Consider the following 20,043-nt stretch of genomic DNA (forward strand, 5'->3'; position numbering starts at 1 on the left):
GAAAGTGACAATTTTGTGATTTGTTCAAAGTGCTGACGATAACTCGCCGCCTCTTCACGAAAGACATCATGAGATCTCTAACGTCCAAATGACCAGCGCCGACAGATGGGTCATCTGATGTGGCAGCCATCTGATGGATGCCTCACCCTGCATGTGAAACACCAGGATGACAGTTCATAGCTGGATCGACAAGTCAAAGGGGAGTGTGCATACATCTCAACTATCTGCTCACCCTCAATTTGAAAGTCTTCTTTTATATTATATTTTACAGTGTTGCTGTATTCACCATTTTGAGAAATCAAAAAATGCTATTAGACATTCCTTCCTCGGCTTTAATGAGTACAAAGCATTTTAAACAAAAATATTTCCCACTGCTGTTTTTACAATCAAAGTGAGTGAGTTCATCAGACATCAAATAGACAAGTCAAAAAGAAAACATGAACTGCAAAAAGAGGGGAAGAGGGAGTTTTAATCAATTAGGAACAGAAATAAGAATAAGATGAGACGGCCAGGATAAGGTTGGTGAGTTGGTGAGAAGCTGAACCAAACGTGGTGATGCTCCCCATGAATGGGTCACGACATCACCTTTGTGCCGCTTTAAATTACACCACTCCATCATCCTGCAAAAAAAAAAAAGAAAAAAAATCACAAAACTGGAGATTTACCAAAAAATAAAAACCAGAAATCTTAGCTCATGGTAGAGCTAAACAAAAGAGGGCAGAAAGTTCATCCACTGATGGAGGATCAAAGGGACACAAGGACAAAGACATCACACATGAGTGGCAGAAAGGAAAGGGATAGGAAAATGAAAATAGGAGAGCAGGGGCAAGTGTAGGAGAAAGCACGAGGTGTCAATGTGCATTTTTCGTGAATGCCTGCAAGGAAGGGCACGAGACAACATATAGAGTGCTCTTTTTTGTAGCTTGAAAGCAGCACATGGCTGTGGGTAGCATCATTTGCTGGAGGCACCGCTGTGCCACGAATGCAACACCCCCTGTAGGTTAGAGCAGGAATTTGGCCAGACTACCAGCGATAGCTCGCCTACTTTTCACGAGGACACTGCGGGATCTTTAAGGTCCACCGACTAATGATGGGACAGATGGGACACCCATTTTAACACCCATCAGAGGCCGAGAGACTGAACAAACATCGATCAATAATCCTGTGTGGAACACGAAGGTGACCGTTTCCTGCTGGACCAAGGAAAATCCATGGTGGTGAATTTCACCAATTCAATGGAATGCCGCAAGTGGAACATTTATTATTGAGCCGAAGCTCCCAGATGTCTCGTACGTATTTTGCACAAGTGAGTCACAAGTCACCTTTCCAATTCGTCCACACAGTTTTTGAAACATTATGCTTATAGTCTTTTGCCCCCTCTCAATTATGAAGAATCACTTTTAAAAAAAATAAATCATTATCGTGTCTGGATCTTCACCAAAATCGAATCGCTTCATCATTGTCACACACCCAACCTGTCCACCAAGGTTCATCTGAATCAATCCACAACTTTGAGATAGTGTTCAGACAGACACAGACGTGAAAACACAACCTCCATCCACCGTTGATGGTGGAGGTAATAACGTAATCACACATTCACACAAATGAATTTGAAAAATTTAAGTAGAGTTGTCATTACCTGAACAAAAAAAAAAAATAATAAGTACAAAAGCTCAACTGAAAAATCAAAATGCATAAGGTCAAGTCATCTTAAAACCTGAAAGTTCAGTCTGAGGATGATGTGTATGATTGGTAAAATGTACGTACAGATATGCAGTTGCCACAGATTGTGCCGAAGATTCCGTTGATGATCTGGATTACACAAAGGATCATCTCAATACCACCGAAGATGATAAGCATCGAGAAGAGGACGACGTTCCACATCACAACGTTGGGAGGATCTGAACATGTGGACCACGTCTCCTGATGAAACAGGTAGCTCTCACTTCTGCAATACAAAAATATGAGCCAAATCAGTTTTGTTCATTTGTTATTCAAGATCATCTATTTATTGTGTACACAAATTTGGCAGAATATTTTACCTCTCCTCTCCCCTCCCATCCCATCCTTCATTCCTTTCTCTCCACTACCCTACACTCTATCATCCTTATTCCTTCTCATTATTGCACCCCTATCCCCAACCGCTTAGCCCGCACCTTCCAATGTGATCCAATATTGAATAGATCGTCCCTTTAGCGATTTAAGAAATTTTTTTGGGTTTAGCAAAATAAAAGCATTTTTAAAATATCTTGCATGGTAAAGCAATGAATGAAACAAATGCCTCAGTGTCAGTAAAAGCCAGCAATCAACAAGGGTTAAAAAATGATGAAGAAGCACTACTTTCACATCTTCAAGAAGCAAAGAAGCCAGGCAGTTTTTCATCGACTCGGAAGCACAATCCTGGACAGGTCACCACTCCAAAGCAGGATAGTGAAATGGCTCAATCTTCCCAGTAAGCACATACTCATTTTGCCAACTTTACAAGGAAGACAGGCTGAATAAACCTACCTGGTGTGATGGCACAGCAGGGGCTTGAACTCAGGATCCGAAGATCTTAAGCCAGCCACCTTAACCATTTAGCTAACACCAGGCTAAGAAAGTCAACAAAAAAAAAATGAAAAGAAAATAAAGTAATTTACTGAACAAATTGTGATGCACAATATTCCATGAATATATATATATATATATATATATATATATATATATATATATATATATATATGTTACAGACATAGGAAACATGTAAATAAGGCAAGGTGGTCAACCTTATATTCTATTGAAGCAAAGGCCTACTCCACCTGAAAGGTAAGCTTCAGGGGAAATACTACAGTCATCCAAAGGCAACAGAGCAAATTGATGATAAACATGAGAAAGAATAAACTAACGATTGATCGAGCAGTTGAAGAGATCCAATTAAAGGCTTGCTCCCTTACATGTTAAACTTTGAACCTGAGAATGGGTAGGACCAGTTGTGGTCAATGGAGTTGTTGCATTTTGGGCCCTCGACCATGCCAGTTATGGAGACAGCAAAGCAGTAGAGAGCACCAAGAAAGCCAATCGCAGAAAACAGGATGGAGCAAAACATCTGAAAACAGAGCGTTAAATTTTTGGACAACTCTTGAAAAGAAAAGTCCTTCACATGATTTACAGTTTCTAATTGCAAAAAGGACAAGCATCAACAAAGACATCATGTTTTTTTTTTTTCTGTCTTACTTTTTCCTTGCATGCAGCTATATTCCAACAATAAAAATAGCATACAAGATCAAGGAAGAGTTTCAACAATTAAGCGTTCATTGAACATTTTCGCACATTTGATCTTTTATTCGCTCGGTCTCAGCCGTTTATTCCCGATACATGAAACACCATGCAACCCATGCCTGCAGTAAACTGATTTTTTGAAACAGCGGCCACATTTTCCATCCAACCATCATGTAACTTTGTTTAAAAATAATAATAAATTGGCCATGGGTAGACAGGCACTCCTATGTTGAAAGTTGTGTCAATCACTCAAGCATTCGTGGAGAAATTTTTTTTTTTTTTTAAAGAAGTGAAAAAAAATGACGGAAGGAGAAATAAATAAATAAATAAATAAAGAATTGACGACCTCGGCCGACGTTCTCCAACATGGTCAAGGATGGTTGTGTATGCCCATTACAGGTATATTTTACACACCCAAGTTTCAGTTGACCCAATTTGTGATGGTTCATAATTTACAATGCTGTAACAACCTATATGCAACTGATGATTTTCACAAAACAAAAATTTCGTTTTTAGTTGTGAACTTGGAAATCACATGCAATGGATTATAGACCAAATACGGTGGTATTGTGGTTAGAGCTTCCGCTCCGGATCCAGGACGGCGGTTAGATTCCAACCCAAGGTGAGTAACACCAAAGACTTGAAAAATGATACGTGCTGCTGCATTGCTTGAGCTTTCTACGTGGATTCCCCTCATGCACCTTCGAAACAGACATTCACTGTAACTCTTCTGCCCCCACATTATGGTATCCTTTGTCTCATCAATCCTTCCTTACCCCACAGCGGTTTCCACAACACCCATCGTCACCAGTACTTTGGAAGAAGCATGATGGGATAAACATCTGCAGGATTGACAGGACATCAGAAGGGATTGAAAAATTCAACCAAATCACTTTACAACACCCCTCTCCCCTTCTTTTAGTGTATGTTCCACAACAAATTACAGTGTACATCTTTGCAATATACAAAGATAATCAGACCCCCAGCAAAAGATGCACTGATATAATGTGGGTAGTCAACAATTTAATCAATGAAATAAAGGTGAGTATCTGGTTCGTCCATACCTATTGTTGTAAAATTCTCTCCTGGTATTTTACAAAAAAACAGGGTCTATCTGGTGTTAGCAGCTCTCAAAGAGGTATTTACAAAGATTTTATAGGGAACTTTACAGTACAAAGAGATATGGTCCACATATCCCTGATTTTGCTCTACTCCAGTACATCATTGTGAAACAATACAATTGATCAGTCATTTGACACTTGTTTTCCACAAAACAAGTTTATTTAAAATAAAAATAAAATAAAAGACATAAAATGTTATAGCCCCCATTGTTCTCGTAATTTTGCAGTATGGAGTTAAAGGGCCGGCCCAAATTTATGTACAACTAAAATGGCCGCCAGTATACCAGTCGGCCATTTTAGATCTTATCTCGAAAAAAAGAAAAAAAAAAAAACAATGACGTGCATAGTTAAGCAATCATTCATTATCTGGGTGCCAAGTTCGAACACCGGTAAATGCATGTCCGAGAAATGATTGAGGACGTGTTCAACATGAGGCTGAGTCTTTGGGCCTCTCACTCTCTCACCGCAGGTGGGTCGGTGGTCTTCCTTTCTTCTACCGTCTCCTCTCCAGCCTCGCCCCCCCCCCCTGCTATTTGTCCCCACCACATTTACGCAGGGCGCTCAAAGTCCGCCAACAACTCACTTCTGGTAAAAACTACCAAAATCACGAATCACTGCCCATCTTCACTCTCTCATTCCTCTTTTTCCCACCTTTGGAATAAACTCCCTCACTCAATCCCATTCTTCCCCCCAAGCCTTCAAAATAACTGTTCACCACCACCTGTCATCCCCCATCCAAATCCTCGATCTTTTCTACCCCCGATAATCCACCTCCTTCAAATTCCCTGCTTTCCTTCCTGAAAGTCCCTGTATTGTCCATCTTGTATTCCCCACGTTCCCCACCCCATCCCTCTACCTTCCACAGATCTCCTAATGTGTCTGTTCCCCACCGTCATGTCCTTCCCACTCCCGCCCCTCTAGTCTCATGCCCCCTTGATGTGGGTTGTGTGTTAGCTCTCACAAGAGCCTCGACAAGGTATACAAAAAAAAAAAAAAAATTAAAAAAAAAAAACATTGGGTGTTTTTACAATGAAAATGGCTGTCAGTCAGCAATCTTGGATCTGATGGTGAAAAATATATATACATACAATTTTTTTTTTAAAGAGGACATGCATATGTATACCATCATGTGTTCTTGTGCCACATATGAATAAAACCAGTCCATACGTGTTCGAGATATGGTTGCGGATGCACACACAGGAAAAAAAACGAGACCAAATCCACAAGTCCCCGTTTTGGACCAAGTCCAATGGTGGCGAATAAAGTCCAGATGAAAGAAAATTCCTTTTTACAAACAGTACTTTTGACCAGCTTTCACAGTTAGAAAAATGAAAACTCCTTCTAAACTAATAAATCGTGTATTGGAAATCAGTGTCAGAAATGGAAACCATTAAGGTTTAAGTCACTTACCAGCAAGCCAGCTCCAATGATACCCTCAAAATACCAAACTTTATCTGAGAGTTGGTCTGCAGACCACACTTCTCCATTGGGAAAGAACAGTAGGATGTTGGCAATTATGGATAGAATTGCGAGGGGGATGAGAGACACCCCGATACACTTTGCACACTTTCCCGTGCACATGGTTACAACCTGAGGGTGGGGATGGAAAGGGGTGGGAGTGAAGTAGACAACCATGATAACTTGAGCTCAAACAAGAATCCTTTTACAGGACAATCACAGAGGACAAACCTATGCAGCCAGGCACAATGATTGGAAATTTTAACAAATTAACTCTCATGAGATACCCTATAAAGACAATAACTTGACAACGAGTTAAAGAAATCTAATCACCAACACATTTCACCAGCAGATAATCTTCCTATTGATAAAAAAGCCAATCTGCTGACATTTGGTACTAGAGCTATTATAGTTGTCCTGGATGGCATTTGGCATTCCCATCTGAGAAATTATCTCATGCTGGGATCAGTTTCAAATCCCATATCAAGTACGGTGTGGGTTTATCCAAGGTCTTGCATCAAGTCATGGCCAAAATATTGGCACCCTTGCATTTTTTTTAAATAACACCATTTTCTCAAAAAGAGAAAATTAAAATTGACAAAACTATTTGGTCTCCACAATTCTTTATTTCACTGTTAATATTAAAGAGCCTTTGTGTTTTGATTCAGAACTTAATAAATACTTTTAAATCAGAAAATAAAAATAAATGGCATTGACAAAATTACACCCTGGACTTAATATTTGGTAACACAGCCTTTGTACAAAATAACTGCAGTCAAGCACTTCCTATAGCCATGAAAGCTTCCTCCACCTCTCTGCTGGCAGTTTGGCCAAACTTCTCCCAGATTTGAAGGATGCCTTCTCCCAACTGCTGTTTTCAGATCTCCCCAAGGTGTTCAATGGGATTTAGATCTGGATTCATCGCTGGCCACTTCAGAGCAGTGCAGCATTTTGTCTTGAACCATTCCTGGGTGCTTTTGAAGTATGTTTGGGGTCATCGTCTTGTTCCAACACCCATGACCTTCAATTGAGACCCAGCTTTCTGACACTGGGTTGAACATTGCACTCCAAAATGCCTTGGTAATCTCCCGATTTCATGATACCATAAACACATTTAAGGCACCCAGTGCCAGAGGCAGCGCAGCAAAATTAAAAACATCACTGAACCTCCTCCATGTTTGACTGTAGGGAAGGTGTTTTTATTTGAAGGTTCATTTTGTTTTCTGTAAACAGAGATCTTGTGCTTTACCAAAAAGCTCTAATTTGGTCTCATCTGTCCAGAGGACATTCTCCCAGAAGTATTTTGGCTTCTTCAGGTGTGTTTTGGCAATCTCCAGTCAGGCTTTCTTGGCTCTGTGTCTGTCTCAGCAGTGGGGTCCTCCTCGGTCTCCTCCCATAGAACTCCCTTTCATCGAGTTGGCGATGGATGGAAAGAGTTGATACTTGTCCCTTGTGTTTAAAGGCCAGCTTGAATCTGTTTAACAGTTGATTGAGGTGCTTTCTCCACCATTCAAACAATCCTTTGCTGCTATTGCCGATAAAGTTTTCTCTTGTGGCCACGTCCAGGGAGGTTGGCCACAGTGCCATTTGCCTTAAACTTCCTGATAACATTGCGTACGGTGGACACAAAACCATCAAATCTCTAGAGATGGACTTGTAGCCTTGAGATTGTCCATGCTTGGCTACAATCTTGTGTCCGACCTCCTCAAACAATTCTCTGGGTTTTCTTTTCTCCATGCTCATTGTGGTACACATAGTGACACAAAACAGCAGAATGACTCCTTTTCTCTATTCAATCTAGTTGAACGAGTGATTTTTTTTTTATATTACAGGAACCTGAAACTCACCACAGGTGAGTTCATTTCCAAAGTAAAGGAGACTCACCTGCTTCAAATCCAATTATTTCTAACAACTTCTAAAAGGTGCCAATAATATTGTTTGGGCCATTTTCGGATTTCTGTGTGGAATAAGCTACGATTTAGTAATTTTTTTTTTTTCAATTTCGTTTTGCTCCACTGCAAACCAAAGAAATACATATGTGGATACCAAAAGATTTTATAATAACAATTTTCTGGAAGAAATGGTGCATTATTTGAAAAAAGTGCAAGTAAGCCAATATTTTTGGCGACGATTATGTACAAGCTCATTCATGAGCCCACAACACAAAATAATACGACCTCATTATACTGCATTACGACTGAATGAATTGATGAAAGTTATGATTCATCCAGAAAAATATAATGAAAAGAGATTTGATGAAATACTGGAAATGGACTCACTATATGCCACGTTACACCAATTACTAATCAGCACAATATCGTATAAACAGTTTTGTTTTGTAAAATTGGAAATTGCCCCAAACAAGACAGCCACTCGAGGTAAGTGGCTAAAAAGTTAGCCAAGGATAAAGCGAAACAAAAGTAGAAGGGCACTCAGTAGAGTGCATACCTCCGCAACACAATGCCTGATCCACAAGAACATAACGGGCCCAATACATTTTTGAAACATCATGCGATATATCGTTTTTGGCCCCATCTCAGTGGTGAAGAATCACTTTTAAAAAAAAACACGAGTAAGTAATAATTCTCATATCCAGATCCAAATTCAGATCTTCGCCAAAATCAAATAAATTTGTCCTTGCCACACCCCCAACATGTCCACAACCTTTTGAGATATATTGCTGTATATTGGTTTAGCACTATCTCTCAATGGTGAAGAATCATTTAAAAACAAATTATCACATCCAGATCTTCACCAAAATTGAATCAATTTTGTTCACACACACCCAACACGTCAACCAAGTTTCATCCGAATCCGTCCACAACTTTTTGAGATATCCTGCACACAAAGAAAGACAGAAAGGGGTGAAAACCTCCTTCACCTTCAGTGGTGGAGGTAATGAAAGAAAAAGAAAAATAGCAAAAACATCCAAGACAGTAAGTAGCAGAAGCCATCGAAAATGCAGTGCGACCTCAAAGATGTACGAAGTAGAAATTGACATTCCTCTTCAAGCTAGGAAGATTGTAGGATAATGGGAAGCATGTTGCATCACGAGGTATAAATCTATCTGTATAGCCTTTCATTTTGCACTGTGGATCAGCGATAGTGCATGGGTGTGCAGAGATAGCAAGCTGAGCCTTGCATCTAAACATTCATACGGGAGGAAACAAGTTAGAAAGTCCAGCAGAACATTTGCCATGAAAATATCTGTAGAACAAACCAAGAGTGGCAACTAACCTACAGTGAAAGAGGATGAAGAGTTAAACCCATCTCTACACCAACCAGGTTAACTGAGTTTCTCATGCCAGTCAAGTCAATAAGTGGCAGGCTGGTGCTCCAGCCCAAATGTGGCAACAGTACTACATGAGGGGACATAGTTGTCTTATAGAATATATATATATATATATATATATATATATATATATATAAATATATATATATATATATATATATATATATATATATATATATATATATATATATATATATATATATATATATATATATATATATATATATATATATATATATATATATATATATATATATATATATATATATATATATATATATATATATATATATATATAAAGAGCCTGGTGTTGGCGCAGTGGTTAGGGCAGCGGCTTGGGATCCAAGAGGTCCTGAGTTCAAGCCCCGTTGGGCCACTGAATTAATACACCAGGGGGTTGACTCAGCCTGTCATCCTTCCGAGGTCGGCGAAATGAGTACCAGTATACTGGGCCGGTGTATACCCCGGTTAAAATAGGTGTACCATATCCCTGTGTCGTACGAGGCGACCAGGGTTGCGTCAGGAAGGGCATCCGGCGTAAAACATGTGCCAAATCACTATGCGGATCAAAATGGATGATCCGCTGTGGCGACCCCTAACGGGAGCAGCCGAAAGAAGAAGAAGAAGGAGATATATATATATATATATATATATATATATATATATATATATATATATATATATATATATATATATATATATATATATATATATATATAAATATAAAAAGCTCTTTCAAACCACCCTACGATGCACCTTTAAAAAATAAATAAAATTAAAAATTCGCCTTAACGCATTCGTGGGTTAGATTGACCCTGGATTTGTCAGACTGTTATTTTTCTATTAATGAAAAAACAAAATTATCTTTATTATATTATGCATTGAGGTGTAATCTTTTCGTATTTAATGTTTTTTATTATTTATTTTTCCCTCCTCCCCTCTCTGGATGCATTTTGTGTGTCGTATTATCCCGCCATGATTTTTGTTTTCTTACAACTTTTTTAATAAAAAAAATTTTTGGTATGATTTTTCACACATACACCAAATAAAGGGTTTTACACACTCCTGTGTTTTTTTTTTTTTTTTTTTTGTTTTTTTTTTTCGGGATTGTTCATAAAATGTCAATAATAAAAAAAATTCACGTTAATGCATTCGTGGGTCAGATAGACCCGAGTATTCATTAACCTATATTTTGCTCCAACAAAACAATTTTTACACATGACCTTTCATACATGTTTAGAACAAAGTGTAATGCATTTTCATATGTGCGTTTTGTTTTTGCTTTGTCTTTCAGGATCATGAGAAAATTAATTTTAAAAATGCAATACCCCCGTGAATGCATTCATGGGTCAGATTGATCCAGCAGGGTTTTTGTTTCCATATAATTTTGTTATAAAAACGGTTTTATATATGAGCTTTCAAACATGCTTCGAATAAAGGGTAATTCAAAATCCTGTATAAGTTTTTTGGGGGGTTTTTCCACAATCAGGATCTTGGGAAATTCCACTTCAACAAATCAGGAGTGACCAATTTAGGCTATGCAAAATAAATAAATGCAAATTTTAGGCCCCAGGCTATGCAAAAAATGTTTGTGAAAATTTTATTTTGAAAAAAAAATATTTTTTTGCATGATTTCACTTTGCTTAGAATACTCAGTAATATATAACTGTTAGTTTTGTTTTTTTTGTCTTTCCAACGAAATTCCAACCTCATTTCGAGTTGTGTTGAATAAATCAGCAGATGTACAGTAAAGTTAGGAGTCGTCAGCATACATGGCAACTGAGACAGAACATCAGGAAGATCATCGATATAAACAAGGAACAGAGTGGGACCAAGGACAGAGCCTGTGGAACACCATAATTGCTGGAATAAGTAGGAGAAGATTGACCCTCAAGTCCCACCATCATCTTGCAATTTGTAAGGAAATCCAAAATTATTGAATGCACCACTCCAGATACACCATACGACAAGCTTGTGGAGCAGACCCTTGTGCCATGCTTTATCAAAGGCTTTTGAAATGTCCAAAGCAAGTAATCAGGTTTCACCCTTGAGCTACATTGCCCTGTTGAAATGATCTGTAATTAAGGATAGCAGATCACCAGTAGAGCAAGAATGGCAAAAGTCATCCTGGCAGTGAGAAGTTCATTGCCCCCCCCAGAGGGCTGAGACGTTGTTCATTGACGAAGCATTCAAATACCTTACGTATTACAGGAAACAAGCTCATGGGGCGACAATTACTTGGCTCAGGATGCTCACCAGCACCCATGAAAACCAGGATATCAGAAGCCACTTTCCAGGATGAAGGAAACACTGAAGCAGACAAGTACAGGTTGTACAACTTGGCAAGAATCGATGACATTTCAGGGCAACACATGTTCAATACAATCTTAGGAGTGATAAATGGAACAGAAATACCAGTGTATGTCCAATTCCAATATTTTATTCATTCGTATACAACCTGTGGCTGCATGATTTTCTGGGGTACAGCTGTGCCGATGATGCAATGCCCCCTGGTACTCATTTCGCCGACCTTGGAAGGATGGCAGGCCGAGTCAACCCACCTGGTGTTAATTCAACTGTAGGGTTGAAGTCAAGACCCCAAGATCTTAAGCTGGCCACCTTAACTGTGAAGCCAACACCAGGCTTGGTTGCAATATTTGATCTAGTTTCTTATCATTACATCTTACTGAATGAATCATAACTTTTAGGTGGCACTCAAGTGACCCGACAATAAAAGGTGAGCAGCAACAGTCACGTGACACTCAACAGCACTTGTTGCCTGACATTCACCACCAACAATAATCACATGACACTCCCACACAGCATACAAGAGGAGTGGCCAATCCAACTGAAGCCACCGATTAGGTAATTAACGTTGCATGTTGAACAGTCCAATTCCAGTATTTCATCCAATCTCAGATCACCATCTGAATGTTTTGTGAAGATTCAATCATTGTTGCATACATGTTGGTTGGTTCTTGGTTTGATCAAAACATTGCGGCCTCAGGGTTGAACCGTAAATAATTTAGAAGATTTAAAATAAAATAAAAACTGAAGATAATAGCAGACCAACACACAAATCAAACCAAAAGAGCATTCACGTCATCATTCAACGGTCTGATAATACAAGGCATTGCACTTTTTCTGAAACGTTCAGTTCTCCATTCCATTTCACAGAATCTATCACGATGACACAGTTATCTGCATCATGATCGTTTGAAAAACAGTCTGGACATCTACTATGTAGAGAAGATACAAAGTTTTTACAAAGCTGTTTATTGCACCTCTGTAAAGAGTTCAGCTAGAAGTCAGGGCATGATAAGATTCATAGCTTGGAGCCAAGACAATTCCCAGTGTGCATTTTTACAATGCTTCAGTCAAACTATCTGCCATGTCAGGGAGTAATGCCAAACTGTACAGCACTCCAACAGGTTTGATGCGAGATGTATACACCAAACCTCTTCTACGATTGAAGCATGTACAACTTTCTTGAAACCTTCGAGGAAATAAAGGTTATGTGATTAGCTCATTGCCAATTACAACACCCAGTAACTTAACCTGCCGACTTTCCTTTAATTGAACATATTGTCACGGGTCTTGCGATTAAGCTAATCCCCCGACGCAATTGTGGACCGGCGGTTAACACTGACCGGCTTTCCTTAAGAGATGGACACATGATACTGATATTATAGCGCGCGTGGGTGGGGCAGGGCAGCACGACGGAAGCACAGCACAAGGGGTTTATACTCAAACTCCACGACAAATACACGGACACAGCAACTTAAAATAAATGGGGATTTAATGAAACTAGAAGAAATATTTACAAGGGTAATAATTTAAAAAGCAATTATAATACATGAAGTGAATCAAGGTCTAAAGTCGAGGCGACTCCACACGTGGACTTTGATTCCGACAAGGGGAAAACAAAGGAAAAGCAAATCCTCCTTTTATTCTGGCACTTCGCTTTGTCCAGAGATGGTCTTTACTGAACTTTGGGATCGAGGCGCTTTGTCTGGTGTGGAAAAAGACACCCAAAATGGCGGAGCCACGCTCTGGGCGGGAAATGTACGCGAGGTAATTTGTGAGGCGGTATTCAACGCCAGGGCTCACCAAGCGCCGTGCAGCTTCGTCGATCGCGCTTACCGACGCAGCTGCTCTCTTCGGTGATATACACGTGGCTTCGAAGTCGGTCTCTCACGACCAGCCAAGAGTCAATGGCCAGTGTCTTGCTCCACCACAGCAAGAATACGAGAACCATGCAGTCTTCAAGTGTCGAAGGAAAGCCAGCCGTAATGCCCTCATCTTACACGCCATCTCCGAGCTCTGTTGTCTTACACTGAACTCTAACCAAAAAAAAAAAATGTCTTCCTTCTGACATCATGCCCATCAATCATCCACCTCTGGGCGTGGCTTGCCGGCACAAAACCTGGGAAGGTAGGGCTTCTGCCTGCTTGTTGTAGTGGTAGCTGTTGGTATAAAAATGCACTTCCTGCAGGGCTGGTTTGTAAATACAAAAACGTAGGGGAAGGTCACAGGGGGTAATTACATACTGGGGGAACTTGGCCGTTATCCTGATCTAATGAACACACCACCACCTCCCATGTGGTGACAGTAACACTTAAGCTCAGTTTCTCTACTTAATTTACATTGGGACGTCTCCTACACATCCACGGACCAAGCAACTCTACACAATCCCAACTTTCCTACGAAATTCCTCCATCTACCCCCACAACCGTAACAATATTTAGTTGGATCTGGGATGGAGGGAGCCGACGGCGAGAGAAAGAAACCCACACGATCTGACATTTAACATGGTTAAGTTGCATCTTGGAATCTGTACACAACTGTTCAAATTGCATGAGAACTGACTGGAGGGTGCATGGAGAATATATTTGATGTGACTATCAATGTTAAGTCATCCACATACATCAATCTTCTGATGACTGAAACACATCATTGATGACAGCCAGAAAAATACCCCTGGGTGCTCACCTGGTAGAATAATGATACTGAGAAAGAAGTAAACATGGGACAGAATCAGCAAAATGTAGTACCTATGAACCAATGCTATAGCATATACCCATTTTGGGGGGCAACCCCACCCTCCACCCCAGTAAATCCCCTTTGACCCCGATTATTTTTAAGTAGCGTGAACAAATAACATGAATAGTAGCGGATGAATAACAGAACTTAATAGGACAAAATAATCGATGTGTTTTGATCTAATAATCTAACAGCTTGAAGTGTTTGGAACCCAAGAATCTAAAGAGGGACCATTTCTGAAATGCTCCATATTCTCTCCCATTGATTGGTGAGACCAGGGAGTCCTGGTGCATATATTAAATTATTGCATTCAAAATTTAGAAACTAACTAATAAAGTTTGAAGTCTCCAATTTGTAATCACTTTAGTGGTTTGCAGCCTAATCTTATTATCCTTTTGCATCACATTAAGCTGACAATCTTTCCTTTGTGTGGCATCATAAGGAAATTTAATATATAAAGCGCTTTCTAACCACTGACTCACTGATATTAAAGATCACTGCCTTCCGGGTGACAAGGCTGAAAATGTGTGCTGATGGACATCAAAGCCTATACACCGGAAAAAAAAATATATATATATATATATATATAAATAATGAAAATAATAATAATTAAGAAAATAATGCAATCGACAGACAACATCCATAAATGAAAATAAATATGCAGGTGAGCGACCTGAGACAATGGGGAAGCATTGTTTGGTATGCTGACACCGTTTAAGTACACCCCACTAGTATTTTCTAAAGTATTTTCCGTCAGTATTTTCTAAAGATGGAAAAGACAAGATCGAGTTTAAAACTAAATCATATTCCTGAATTTTTTTTATTTTTTATTTTTTTTTCACGCTGCGAGATCAAGTACATACACCAACTCCCAATGGACAATTATTAACCATCCTTTGAAGGATGTGAAGTGCAAATATTAAGTTCACATAAACCAGCCTCCACCCAAAGCAAACACCGATGGGGCAGGGCATCGATCCTTTTCAGTACCTACATTGTTTGTAAATGTCACTTAGTCATGCTACTTACATGGAAACTATTTCACATTCCCAATGAGCACATAGTTCATGTCCCGACAATACGTATGTGGAAGGGTTAGCGAAGTTACCATTGAGCAATCTAGTCTGGGTTTCAATCTCAACCCAGCTCTAAAAACTCAGTCTGGTGCTTTGCAAGCAGAGCGATTCATCAATGTGCATGCCGTCCCTCAAATGGACGTTAAACTGGGTCTGCCTTCTGCCAGTATGTCGGTGGATGTTAAAAGATACCACGGTATCCTTCATGACGAGTAGTCCAGTTATTGCAATGGGTAGGGGACACGAGTAAAGGTGGCTAAATTCCAAAGTCCTGCCACTTTCAGTCTGACGTCGGGTCTGGCCAGCCGGTTCGTGAAAAAAAGTGCGCAAAAAATAAATATCTAAAATAAATTCAAGCCGATCCCACAAGAAGGTGGGAATAATATGGAACTTTCAAAATGATGCACAAATACAAAAAAAGGCATTTTACTCGTGCGTTTCCAATGACTCGGTTATTCTACCTTCTCTTCCATTTCATTATGCTCACACAGTCGCCACTTAAAAGACCATTTTTAGGGATTTCTGTGCATGCGCACCAAGACTTCTGGGGGCAGAATACATCTTTTCAAAAGTTCCATGTTGTCAGTGTCATCATGATGGCATTCCACATCCGGTACGTCGGCGGAGAGGGCCGGAGGCAAGACTCGATTCATCAAGCGCTGAATATTTTGACAGTTGTAGATGTCATCACCTCACATTCAACAATACACCAATAATGATTTTTTTTTAATCGGTCCTCTACAAAATGGCAGTCGACCAGCAAACAGCCTGGATGTAGTGAAGTCACAGAAAACTTTCAATTGGGACCATTTAAGTCATAGCATTATTAGTAATAGTACTCCTTCAGGTTTTCTGGAAAGGTAGCATAAAGTTATCTCCAAAACACAAGGCTTTGTACCTTAACAATTCATTCATCCACCATGTTCTATGCAGAGAGTCAGTGCTGCAGTTTCATAACCACAGTATATTTTAGGGTTAGGGTTAGCTCGATGTATCAAATTTGAAAGTTTCTCAGCGAGATACAATTTTACACATTACAATATTGTTGTCGTTTGTGATTGTATTTAATCAACATATTCCATGGTTGCTCATATATTAACAGAAAACCTGAGACGTACGTAAATGTCTACGTCGAAAAAATAATGTTCAACGCAAATACGAGAACATGAAACTATTTGGTTTGGTTCCCATGGAGGCGCGAGGAATCTTTGAGCAGCCACCTCGACCGTTTCACCCGGCTCACCTTTGGCGTGATAGCAGAACATTGCCCATGACAATTCCACCATATACATGCAGAATGCCAAACTAACTTTGATATAATTTAGTTTTACAATGGCATATTAATTACGTACATTGTTGAGACAAGGAGTATTGAAACTTGTGTTATTTTTACCTTCAGTCATTGTCAAAGTGCTGCTTGGGGCCTGAATCTACGAACTTTGAACTGATAACGTTAACAGATCTTATATGGACTTTGGTATGTTGCGTGACGTTATCTCCACCGATGAGTTTACACCCTCTAATACTACACAGAAGTCTAAAGGCTATTTTACACCCACACTTCAAAAAAAAATAATAATAATAATAATAATAAAAATAACATTATTCACAAATACAGTCATAGCATGAATGATTGAATAAAGACAAATTCATTCACCAGGATTAGAAAAAGAACAATTCAGAAAGAGTAATTTTGACAAAGCAAGAGAAATAGAAAGGGGAGAAAGTTAACAGGTGTGGAAACAGGTGTGGAAACAGGTGCATCAGAAGAGCCATTCAACTGCTCATAAAATAATAAAAGAGATAGACTTGTAAAACAGACCCACACTGGATAGATAGGTCCCCCACAAACAAATTGAATAAATGATTGATTGTTCACTTAAAACCATTAAATTGCTTCAAAAATAACAATGAAGGAAAAGAACAATTTTGTATCGAAGGTTGTTTTTATTTTCCATTGCCAGACCCATGGACTTGTGATTAGATTTTTACCTCCGACACCGAAGGAGGACGGAGGTTACATTTTTCGCAAGTCTGTCTGAGCAGGAAATCTCAAAACTTTGTGGACAGATTCAGACAAAATTTGGTGGACATGTTGGGTGTGTGACAAGGATCAATCGATTCAATTGCGGTGAAGATACGAGAATTTATTTTTCTTTTCAGTGATTATTCACCATTGAGAGACGGGGCCCAAAGAAAGCATATAATATAGCACAATATCTCAAAAAGTTGTGTTCGCAAAAAACAAACAAAAAAAAACTGAGTGGATTAGTTGGGTGGGTGACAAACCAGAGAGTTGGTGTCAAAGCCACCCAATGCTCGCCTGTTTATACATTTATGGTTTTTAAAAGATTAGTCTAATAATATTTTTTATAAAGCTTTGCAGTGAAGTCTGATCCAAATAATTTTAAATCAATATATGTATTTGTATATTGTAATCAGTAAAAAAATAGTGTGGTACATAAAAACATTAGAAAGGAAAAAAAAAACTTGCACCAAAAACTTTAACATTTTCACGCTCACGCTGACACCGGGGGTATCGCTATAGCTCTCCGTTCTCCGAACAGGCGAGCTAAAAACAAGCCGAATAGATTTTGGTTAACGTCTGGATGCAGATCGAGCCGATCATTACCTCCACCACCGTAGGTGGACAGAGGTTATGTTTTCATCAGTCTTTGTCTGTCTGTCTGTCTGTCTGTCTGTGCTGGATATCTTTAAAAAAATTAAAAAGTGGTGGACAGATTTTGATCAAGTTTGGTGGACAGGCTGGGTGCGTGCTCAGGACAAATAGATTCAACATTGATGAAGATCCGGATCCAGATCCTACAATCTATTATGTGATTATTCACCAATCAGAGATGGAGCCAAAAAAACGATATTTCAAAACGTTATAGAAGAGTTATGACAAAACTTTGTGGACATGTCAGTTACATGACGAGCAGATTCAATTTTGGTTCAGGTCCAGATTCAGCCCATCGGTGGGATACAAAACCTCGTGTTCAGCCCTTCGGAGGTACGCGCTCTCCTGAGCGTCATTCTAGTTACGTCCACCATCGAAGGTGAAGGTGGTGATGTTTTCACCCAAAGTCTATGATATCTCAAAAAAAGTTGTGGACGGATTTGGATGAAACTTGGTGGAAAGTGGACAGATTGGGTGTGTGACCTCGACAAATCGATTCGATCTTGGTGAAAATCCGAATCTGGATCTAGATACGAGAATTATTATTATTATTTTTTTAAAAGTGATTCTTCACCATTGAGAGATAGGGCAAGATATTTCAAAAATGTATTGGGCCCGATATGTTGTCGTGGATCAGGCATTACGTGGTGGGGGTATGCGCTCTACCGAGTGCCCTGCGAGCATGTAAACATCTGTGCAGTGTATAAAATGCTGTACAAGTTATCATTGTAAATCATAGTTTTTAGTTAGAATGAACCAAACTAGATTAGTATCTTCATGTAGCGTTTGACCTTTCATATAAAGACGAAGTGAAGAAAATAAATAAATAAAATGTGAAACAAATGACATGAAGTTGTAAAAGTGAATAAAAACGATTACAAAAGTTACATTTTGGTGGAACAAGAAAACTCATGAACACCTGGCAGGTTAAAACAACGAACTGTGTGTATTGCTGATATGTTGGTGTCACAATCTGAACTCGTGGTTTACCATGCAGGGAACCCGGGGTTCAACCACCACATATCCGTGTAGTAGTGGGTCCACCGTGTACTCGTGGTGAACCATGCAGGGAACCCGGGGTTCAACCACCACATACTCGTGTCGTAGTGGGTCCACCGTGTACTCGTGGTTTACCATGCAGGGAACCCGGGGTTCAACCACCACATACTCGTGTCGTAGTGGGTCCACCGTGTACTCGTGGTTTACCATGCAGGGAACCCGGGGTTCAACCACCACATACTCGTGTAGTAGTGGGTCCACCGTGTACTCGTGGTTTACCATGCAGGGAACCCGGGGTTCAACCACCACATACCCGTGTAGTAGTGGGTCCACCGTGTAGTCGTGGTTTACCATACAGGGAACCCGGGGTTCAACCACCACATACCCGTGTAGTAGTGGGTCCACCGTGTAGTCGTGGTTTACCATACAGGGAACCCGGGGTTCAACCACCACATACCCGTGTAGTAGTGGGTCCACCGTGTAGTCGTGGTTTACCATACAGGGAACCCGGGGTTCAACCACCACATACCCGTGTAGTAGTGGGTCCACCGTGTAGTCGTGGTTTACCATACAGGGAACCCGGGGTTCAACCACCACATACCCGTGTAGTCGTGGGTCCACCGTGTAGCCGTGCGCTCGTAATTAAGGTTAAAACATTTTTTCAGGACAGCCGCCTCGTGCCGCCATCGAGGTGGACCATCCTGGAGGAGGGTCGCAAGACGTCACGACTCGCGGTGTTGGGAAGTGATAAATGTTTGTGACAAATCAATGTCCCGGAATTAAAGAATAAAAACACTTCGTTAACAATGTCGGTAAATCCGTGTGACGTGGAAGAGCGAAAACGGTACCAGATCTCACGATGACGTCACGAAGGTAACCAACGGTGGTGCTTGGCCGTCGGTGCGGTCTCGATGTTGACCGTGTCCTTGTTCTTGTCCTTGTCCTTGTCCTCGTCCTCGTCCTCGTCCTTGTTGTCCACCAACTCTCCTGTCGGTGCTGAAGCCGCAGCCCGTTCGTTACCTCCTCCACCTGTGGAGCGGAATGTCGAGCCGATCCCTTTTATACGACCCCCTGGTTACCTGCGGATGGAGAATGAACGGCGCACGTGTTTGTCTT

At 40.1% G+C, this 20,043-nt stretch overlaps 1 protein-coding gene across 1 annotated transcript; it reads right to left on the bottom strand.

Annotated features, from left to right (window-relative positions):
* Nucleotides 1-311: 311 nt before the first annotated feature.
* LOC147022971 (transmembrane 4 L6 family member 4-like) lies at nucleotides 312-20,019 on the bottom strand. The gene is made up of 6 exons (XM_085887959.1): nucleotides 19,776-20,019; nucleotides 5,790-5,969; nucleotides 4,035-4,100; nucleotides 2,934-3,085; nucleotides 1,768-1,948; nucleotides 312-620 (listed from the first exon to the last, which is right to left on the bottom strand). Exons 2-6 carry the CDS (start codon nucleotides 5,958-5,960, stop codon nucleotides 603-605), a joined length of 588 nt encoding a protein of 195 aa, XP_085744085.1. The 5' UTR covers nucleotides 5,961-5,969; nucleotides 19,776-20,019; the 3' UTR covers nucleotides 312-602.
* Nucleotides 20,020-20,043: the final 24 nt, after the last annotated feature.

The sequence above is a fragment of the Eptatretus burgeri genome, chromosome 7 (genome assembly GCF_056783735.1).
Source record: "Eptatretus burgeri isolate ZD-2024b chromosome 7, Ebu_testis_v1, whole genome shotgun sequence".
Taxonomy (NCBI): domain Eukaryota; kingdom Metazoa; phylum Chordata; class Myxini; order Myxiniformes; family Myxinidae; genus Eptatretus; species Eptatretus burgeri.

Coding starts and splice junctions, on each gene's coding strand:
- LOC147022971 (XM_085887959.1), bottom strand. CDS start 5,960: ATGTGCACGGGAAAGTGTGCAAAGTGTATCGGGGTGTCTCTCATCCCC. Junction 4,101..5,789: donor TCATTGGAGCTGGCTTGCTG/GTAAGTGACTTA, acceptor TCAATCCTGCAG/ATGTTTATCCCATCATGCTT. Junction 1,949..2,933: donor TCAGGTTCAAAGTTTAACAT/GTAAGGGAGCAA, acceptor TTTGTATTGCAG/AAGTGAGAGCTACCTGTTTC.